This window comes from Atractosteus spatula, chromosome 11, assembly GCF_055471065.1.
Source record: "Atractosteus spatula isolate fAtrSpa1 chromosome 11, fAtrSpa1.hap1, whole genome shotgun sequence".
In the NCBI taxonomy this organism is placed as follows: domain Eukaryota; kingdom Metazoa; phylum Chordata; class Actinopteri; order Semionotiformes; family Lepisosteidae; genus Atractosteus; species Atractosteus spatula.
The window spans coordinates 29,020,425-29,029,751 of NC_142716.1; the positions used below are offsets into that span (position 1 = coordinate 29,020,425).

At 38.7% G+C, this 9,327-nt stretch overlaps 1 protein-coding gene across 1 annotated transcript in view; it reads right to left on the minus strand.

Annotated features, from left to right (window-relative positions):
- agbl4 (AGBL carboxypeptidase 4) overlaps positions 1 to 8,501 on the minus strand; it is a 32,265-nt gene extending 23,764 nt beyond the window's left edge. The window contains exons 1-2 of the mRNA XM_088928025.1: positions 8,324 to 8,501; positions 4,245 to 4,407 (exon numbers count right to left, since the gene is read on the minus strand). Of these exons, the coding sequence (XP_088784151.1) occupies positions 4,245 to 4,407; positions 8,324 to 8,431 (271 nt within the window). The 5' untranslated portion in view covers positions 8,432 to 8,501. The remainder of the gene's footprint in view (positions 1 to 4,244; positions 4,408 to 8,323) is intronic.
- Between the last annotated feature and the right edge of the window lie 826 nt (positions 8,502 to 9,327).

Sequence of the window (9,327 nt, forward strand, 5' to 3'; positions counted from 1 at the left end):
AACTTTTTTTTCCAGCCCCACTCAGCCCTAGCCGAAAAACAATCCCCTGCCTGCGCAGCAATTCTTTGTGGATGGGTTCCTTATTACAAATCGCCTTGGAGTTGACAGTTCAGTGGAGCACTGGGTAAAACACTAAGCTTTATGTGGTACAGGGGCATAATGAAAAGTTACAGCTCCAGTTGGAGGCTTTTTACAGACCTTTCAATAAAAAGCAAAAACACAGCGTTGTAAATATGAGCTGATGGGACCTGGCTCTGTGACAGAACAAAGCCAGGACCACACAGGGCCCCTGCTCACACAGATCGAACTGCAGCAGCACAACAAGAAGAGAGCAGGTGTTGGTCACTTACCAGCACTAGAGGGCACTTGGGCTTTATGTTTCTTATTAGAGCAAAAACTCTTTCCAGCGGGAGTTTTGTCAGCAGTCACTGTTCAATGACTTGCACCCTACTTTAACCAGCCACGGAAAGTGTGAACAATATCCCTAAGGTTTTGGTTTTTCGTTTTTCTTTTCCATCCTGAAAAACACTACAAGCACTTTCATCAAATCATCTGTATTTTCTGAGGGGAAAAAAGGAAACGCTTAACTCTGAAACTAGTTTAAGCTTCACATATTGCCCTGAATTTAAATGTCTTCCTGCCCTCTGCCCTCTTCCACCTACAAAAGGTCAAATCCACAAATATCATCAGGAAGATGTATCTTTTTACTTTATTTTTGAATGCCATTACAGATTTTTCAGCTTTTCGTAAAGGTATACAGATGCAGCTTGTCTTGTTTGTTCTTTTAAATGAATCACTAAAACTCCTACAAGGCAAGAATACTGCATAGATCTCTAATTAACTGTGACCTCCTGAGACAGGGTGACTTTTAAATACCACAAATGCACTTTGGAAACAAAATACAGGAAAGTTGTATTCTTCAAGAACAGAGGTTCCTTGCAGGAGCAACAGATGTTATAGCATATCAGAGGGACATATGTTGCTTTATAAAGCAAACTTTACAGTTTGCGACAATATTTTGAGTCTAGGAAACATTCTCTGCTGTGTTGCTGTGACTCATATCAAGTCAGTTGGTGCCTCTCAAGTCTCTGAGGCTGCAGTCATGTAAATAGGGTCATAGAGCTCATGTATATGATGAACCTGTTATAGTGATATCCCTTACACCATACTGCAGACATTTTAATGTATTGGGTCAGGCACTATTTTAAGTTTGGAGATGCATCTGAAGTGATAGTTGTTATCTAAGTTCTGTCTACACTACACATTACATCACAGTACCACTTAAAAAAGATTTATGTCTTTAAGTTTCTGGGTTTGTTACAAATAACAGTCGAAGTAGTGAAAGAAGACTTCTGCTGTGTGATCTGCTGGGCATCTCACTTTTAAAAACAGAATATTTTAGTTGCTGCCCATCCGGTCTCTGTCTCTGCATTTACCTTTGCCAGATGAAACCTCATTCATTTCAGCAATCAGCTAAGTACAAGGTTGGAGAAATTAAAATACAGAAGGTATCAGAGTAAAGCAAAAATGGAAGCACAGGAATCTGTTGGCTCTAGATACCTTCCAACATTCTGTCAACAGTAAAACATTAGACAAATGCATTCATTCATTCAATCAGAATATTTGGTGAAATGTGTAATAAAATGCTGTGATGAAATGTTTGATTTAGAATCTACAACTTATAGCCACATTGTACACTGCCCTCTGTACACAACTCGACACAGCTGCTCTGTTAGGCCTAGAAATTTCTGTAATACTCATTGTTTCAGCATTTAATAATGGAAAACTACTGCAAAATATAGTGCTGTGAAACTCTAGCCCTGCATCGTCTTTAAAGTTTCTGACAGTCTTTGTCTTCTGTTGCAAGAGGATATATCTTAATCATGCTGACCAGAACCTCTTCTGTTAAAAGGATTATTTGATATTTACTCTTGAAATTGTTTAATTGTTGTTCCACAACAGAACCCAACATGTATTTCTGGTGTTTCATCAAAGCAACCTAAGTAATTTTTGGAAATACTGTATACATCATGTATATGGTAGAGAGAAGGACATTCTGATTCAATGGTTTTGTCTCCAGTAGCATCTATTTAGAAAAAAAACATACTTACATTGTCAAAGGTATCTTACTCTAGAGAATACCAATTCAATCTATCCTGGTTTCACTCAAAACTATTGAAAATTGACTCTGGAAGAAATTCAATTCACACATGACAGTTTTTGCAGCCTACAATAAAATAAAGCACAGCCCCCTCAAATACTATTGTAGTAATATTTCACCCAGCAACCCAAAATGCCTTACAATGCATAACAGAGATACAATACTCGAAAGCGTAATAATATATCCGCCAACTATAACATGGCAAAACTCAAACTTTGAAAATATTGGAATTCTCCAAGGTGGTAATGTTGCAGAAATCATGTTTTCTGTCATCATACCAAGTTCATTTTCATTGGAATGAAAGACTGTGTATTGGACTATTGCAGCTCAATAAGATTTGACTGGAGTAAACATAAAAAATCAAACATGCCTGCTAACCAGGGCACATGGATACAGTCCAAGTGACTAGCTGAGTTTAACTCTTTACATCAAAGCTTTTGGCTGGGAAAGAGGTCATGAGATCTTTGACAACAATGGTTGAAAATGCAAATAGACCTAGAGTATTAACCTCACAAATTTCGTTTTGGAAAGGCAGCAAATTTACTATTCTTGTATGAAGGAAACTAACATTTATACACTGGGTTTGTCCATAACTATCACTTTGTGGATACAGTAGCAGTATAGGAGAAGAAAGTAGCGCATATGACTGGGGTAGTAACATAGTGCTGGGCAACAACCACCACAGTTTTAAGTTCAATTGATTCCTCTAGCCACTAACACTGGCTTCAATTGCAAAGCTATTCTGTTAAGTTCAATTTGTTAAATATGGATAATGTAGCTTGTCTTTGAATTTTTTCAACACTGTCTATGCTTGAAAATAATAATAGCTACAAGATAAAAATGAAATTACCAAGATAACAAAACATTCAGTATCCATCAACTATATTCATCAGTGAACTGTGTATGTGATTGTTAAGCTATATACTGTAGTGTACTGTAGCTCCAAGGACTTGGGCGGCTACTTATAAGTGATTTTAGGATGTATGAGTCTTATAACCAAAGTTACATGGTCAAAGGGGAATTATTTAACTTATGTGAATTGCAAGCCAGCATTGTATCTCTTTATTTTTCTGCACCAAGCCTTATCACATATTGATGGAATTTATTGCTTCAGCCTCTTGTATCAGCAGTTCACTCACAGAAACACAGCACAATAGGCGCCTGTCAGTATTCTTCTCCTTTATGACTGAGTGCTTGAAGGATGAAATGTCAGTATCAATGCAGTGATCAATCAGACGTCCAGATTAAAAAAAAATAAATTACATATTGCAAAAAATCTTCCTGAAGAGGTAATCTACAAATAGCTTCTTAGCAATTCATCAGCCTTACAGAAGAAACTCACATTTACTTCACAACAAACTTTTTTTTCCCATTTTGTAGAGGCCCATCATGAAACATTCTGCAATTGGAAGGAAAACTCTTAAACGAAGCAAAAATAGTATCTTTCTGTATTTGAAATAATGTAAAAACTACATCTAACATATTAAAAATCAAATGGAATGACCGACTTTCAGAAAAAGCAAGTCTGCCCAAATCAATTGTAATTTACTAAAAACAATCAAAAATACTTCTAAGTAGTAATCATTTTACCCGATGACATAGAATATAAGGAAGGTGTCCACTACCTCCCAAACAATTTAAGTTCTGTAAAGAATGTATGACTGAGCATGTTAAATTATAGGCGGCTCAATTTTCCTCTAGCAAGACAGGATATGTACTGTAGGTTTTAGACAAGAACAACATGCCAGCAGAATAAAATTCCAGTGGCAGAGTCACATTTAGAATGGGCAACTGGTCTTCTTTGTTCTAGCCCATAAAAAAACACAGTTTTGTGGATTTTATCAGTTATTCCAAACCACTTGCACTATATACTGTATACTACTACAGTATCTATCTGTTTATGCAACAGATACAGCAATCTTAATAGTTTCCCTACTTGTCATTCCCTACTCCTTAAGTTATTTCCAAAACATCCAGGTTTTCCACTTCCTACAAAATACAGCAGGCATTTTTAGCTCTATATTGTAAGGCCTAAGAAAGTGGTTAAGTGGTAAACAAGTAAGAAATTTGAGTGAAAGGATACAGGCATCTTCAGTGTAGGGAACGGGCACAGTGCTCCCAGCCACCACAAAGCTGTAGAAGGACACCTCCAGAGTGTAGCAGTAAGACGTGTCGTCAAGAAGGCCACCCAGGAAACGCCGGCCTGTTCCTGCCTTTACCACATCTCGGTTAAAGGAAGTGCTGGACTGTGGAAATATGAAGCCCAACACATGTAATTGATCAGGGTAAAATGATACACGTTACAATACAAAACAATAGAATGGCTTGTGAGAAGACCCCGTTAACTTGTCATATCTGGACTGATGAACTAAAAGCAAAAACAGTGAACTGATTATTAATTTCATCTTCTATTTATTTGTCTAACCTTTTTCTGAATGGAAAAGGCCTATGAGCCAGACAAATATTTTGACATCTGAATTTAATGCCGGTTGTTACTTTTCAAGATCGTCGGTTGCTTTTCAACTGCTAATGCCTGCGTAAGTCAAAACAGCATTTCCAACACCGCAGGAGCTGAGGAGTCCAATTGTGAAAGGACTTAACTCCCATTCCAGGCCCAAGCTCTGCACTTGCCTCACTGACAGGTACGCTGACAAGTGTCATGTCAAGCATATTACTGAACCTCCTTGTGCTCCACCCATCAGATGATAAAACTGAGGTTGTGTTGTAAACTATTCTGCAACAGTAGCTGTTAATGCATTGTTCGCCGATCGTTGTCTCAGATAAAAGTGTCTCCTAAAAGTCTACCACTGTCTCTAGGCATGTTTTCCTCTTGTACTCAGGCACTTCTTGCACACCAAGGCTCTCCTGTCTCCTATAAAATGCAGCGGACACTTACAGATTGATTTTATGTTCCTTCATTAATCTCTCCTTTTGAACTGTCACGGCAGGCTGTCACAGGGAGTTGCGTGCAGTGCCTAGTCCCTCGACAATGTTAAAAGTACAGGGCATAAAGAAGAGGGCAGAGGGACTTTCCACTTTAAATGAGAAAAATGATCATTGGAAATTTTGAGACGGAAATTAATGCTATACAAAACTGCAGCAGCTGAAAAGAACATGTTGTAAATTGGTATATTGTTGCAAATGTTTCTACTCCATTTTGCCAAATTATACAATACTGACATTTTGCTTTCAACCATTTAACTCTATCATCACTGTATATCCACACTGTGATTACATTAACACCAATCCAACACAACTACGACTCAATGGCCTCTAGACAGATGCATTGCATTTAAAAGATATTGAAATGTACATTAGTTGTCAGATAATTTCCTTTTACCTGATGCAGGTGTAGAGATAATACAATAGTTTTAGTCATTATTGTATAATGTTGAGATTGTCACTTTAGGGTTAGCAAGGTATTGCTGAGAGCCAGATGTGTCTGCTGAATCAAACTGCTCCTGTCAAACACAAGCACTTCAATCAGCTGAGGATGAGTCAGGGTTTTTTTTCACCCTCAGGACATCAATGCAACAGTTTTGCTCTTCAAAGTGGCTTTGAAAGATTTCTTTTGTTTGTATTGCTGATAAAAGTAAGTCAGCTTCAACTGATCTGTAATTTTTCCCACAAAAAAAAAGAAAAAGTCACACGTTTGTGCCGAAAACAGATATTCTGAAACATATGCACTATAGTGGCAAAGTGTCTCAAAGACTTTTGAACGCATAACGTATTTGATCATTTATTTGTCTAAATGTGATGTAAAATGTCATATTTGCCCAGCAGTGAAGGTCAACGCAGTATAAGCAAGACATATTCAGAAAGAGTGCCATTTTTAAGAACAAGGAGGTTGTTTCACCTGCCTGTTTAAAAACACCGTCGCAGTCCCTAGAGTGTATTTTGGTTTTAGTTTTTGACACTCACGCTAACCTTTCCTTTCTGCGTCTCTGGTTCGAAGACTGAAAGCCTACTCAAGGCTGTTTTTCTTGTGCCTGGAGGACGGGAATAATGGCCAGGGCCTCAGAGAGCAATAGATGCACTCCCCGCCTCATGAGCGAAAGGCGCTGTTAATGAATGGCATGCCTAGGAGCTGACACGAAGGTCAAACTCCACCATTCCAAGGCTAAAGAGTTTCTCGATGTGCTCAAGCGGCTGTCTCACAAGCATTACGATTAATCCAATCTTGCTAATGCGGATCAGCGAGACAAACAAGTCGTCTCTGGAATGCATTTGCCGAAGATGGATCACGGGGCCAGGCCCTTCGCCGGTCTGTCAACAGGCGGGAGAGACGGAGACCGGGAGCTGCAGAACACACCCATTCTATCTGGCAGGCCCCGGGTCCTGGTGGGGGGGATCGGGACAGGGGAGCGGAGAGGAAGCAGAGACAGATTCGCCAGTGTCACGAAGCTCCCCTGCGCTGAATACACAAAGCGCCAACTCCTCTGACTGCTTCTCCTCTCCCTGAGTCACACAACCAACCAGCGCGTGAGTCACAACCAGCAGAGCGGAACACTCAGCAGAGCTCAGAGGAGAAGGCTGGGATGACAGGCAATGCGGATACATTCTGATGAAAGACACATGTTAATAACTGGAGATGGCTGCACTAATCTCCTCTCACTTTAAGCGTTTCCACCACAGTGAGCCTCTGAAAAGTAGCCAGTGTAGATATTCCGACTGTGCTCACGTTTCGCATTTCTTTCGCCTCGAAATTAAAAACAAAAGAAATATTCAAGACCAACAAATCAAGAAGGAGCTGTCCAACACAGTAGAGAGGTACAATGAAATGTAAATTCCAGATATTGAGGGTATTAAAACAATAGCTACTGCATAGATTGACTTGCTTTTAAAAACTATTAATAAATGTTTAACATTTCAGTACACAATATCCATCTTAAATGTCTACGTGTGACTGGAGTATATTTGTACTGTATAGTGTATATCATATATAAAAATGTTAGATACTATTTTACTATATTTTTTATACATTTTTGTGAAAAACATTTACTTAAAGTATTTTTAAAAGTAATCAATGGCCTCTATGACCCTATAGTATATAGTAATATTAATTATCTGTTTCATAACCCTAGAAATCAGAACCTTGTAAAATGACTTCTAATTCCACTTTGTATATAATATGTCTAACAGTTTAGCCCTGCATAAGAAGTATATTTATTCCATACATGACATGAGTCCAAATATTTTTCTTCATATGTAATATGCTGAAATGTCCTGTAATACAGTACATATGTTTAATACTTTTGGAAAAAAAATAATGAAATAGACGAGCTTTATTCTGCTTCATGAACACTGATATTAAAAAAGAATTTTATCTGTATCACTAACACCAGCTGTAAATGATTTAATTTTCCATTGCAGCTACACAATGAACTTGGCACTGGTTCCTGTCTGCTGTCTACTGTCGGTCCTCTGTTCTTCAAGGTCACTGTGATCACAAGGTCTCACCACTCTTTCACTGTGTTTTATTCTACTGTACAGTGTTATCATAATAAAACAACTGTCAAAAGAGAAACATACTGTAGTTTCCTTTATGCCAGTTATTTTTATTGCTTTTTGATTGATTTTGGTAAAAGACTTACAGAAATGTTTTGCCCTTACAAAAAACAATAAAATAACAAGACAAACCATTTTTTTTCTAATATACTGTATAAGTAAAATTATATCTATTTTTTCTTCTTTTTCCTGTCATCTGTTTGCCCTTTTTTTGTGCTGTTTAAGTCATGTCAAGGTTTGGCTCCACATTATTTTGTTCTCTGTCATCTTGGATGATAGAATATGTGCAGCTGTAACAAAGGCAAACAGTAATTTAGAAAACACTTGAGTTTCCCAGATTCATATTGTGTTGAACTGGAACTCTGGGAAATGATTTAGACATTTTTAAAAAAACTTTTATAAAGGTGTGTGTAACTTAAGATAAAAGAACATATGATGAAATAATAATCCTTTTTGGATATACTGTAGTGCAGCAGGCAGGCAGCCAGGTCCTTGAAGCTATGCTATGTGTAGTGATGCTGATTGCTTTTCACTGGTGATGCGTTTTGGCTGCTGAATGGGCTGTAGGGCAGCAGACATGTTCTGCTTGACCTGGGACGGGGCTTTTGTTTCAGTGGCTTTTGATGACACCCTGATCTCTTGAGGCGTACTCACAAATGAGAAGTCGGGCGCGTTGTGGCACAGCAGCCGGGGGAAGACAGCCTGCCTCTGGACGCGCTCCTCTTCTTCAAACACATTGCCGTACATGAAGCCATTCATCATGGTGGAGTGAGCGTGGATGTCGATGTAAAACTCCAGGCTCACTTTCTGTGTGGACAAAGAGAGATTTCTTTCAACCAGGTAGGCAGCGGTGGGACCCGTGTTCGTACTGCAGGCCGTCACCAGTTTGCATTTAAATAGTATAAAATGGCTTAATTTAACCTCTTTTACAAAATTGTGGATAATGTAATGATGAAGCACATGGATATAACTTATTTAAACCATTGCTGTAACACTACACAACCAATGTGTGGCCTAAGGCATTTAGTTACGATACACAGAGGAGTGAAGTATATAACTGCAGTGTCTGTTTTGAGATACTGTAAATACTAACAGAGCTGAGTGGAGCGGAAATACAATTTTATCTTGGGAAAGAATAGAAATGTGTTCTAGATGGCCGTATCTCATTTCCAATGGACCAATGTATGCTCATGAGAAGCAATGGCTTTTTTTGAGAACTGCTTAATTTGTAGCAGTTTAGAAACTGTGTTAATAGGAATTTCAAGGGGGAAATTGACCTTATGGGTGGTGTAGGGGCTAGCATGCTGGACCTGGCAGTTCTAGACCAGGGGTGCTATCTGCATGAAGTTTGTATGTTCTCTGGCAGGTTAATGGGCTTCCTGGAAAACAGGCCCTGGTGTGAAAATGTGTGTGTGTCCTGTTCAGGGTGTATCTCCCCCTGTGCTCATTGCTTGCCAGGATAAGGCTCCGGCTGCCCTGTGACCCTGAATTGGATGAAGAGGTTAGAAAATGAATGGATGGAAAACAGACCGGAAAACAGTGAAAATATATTGAAAGCTCCAGTACATGTTTTTAAAGTGAAATTAATTTTAGACTGAAAACTATTTACTTCCTTGAACAAAGGTCTGTGGGAGTCTACAAATGGCATTTGTTGTCAA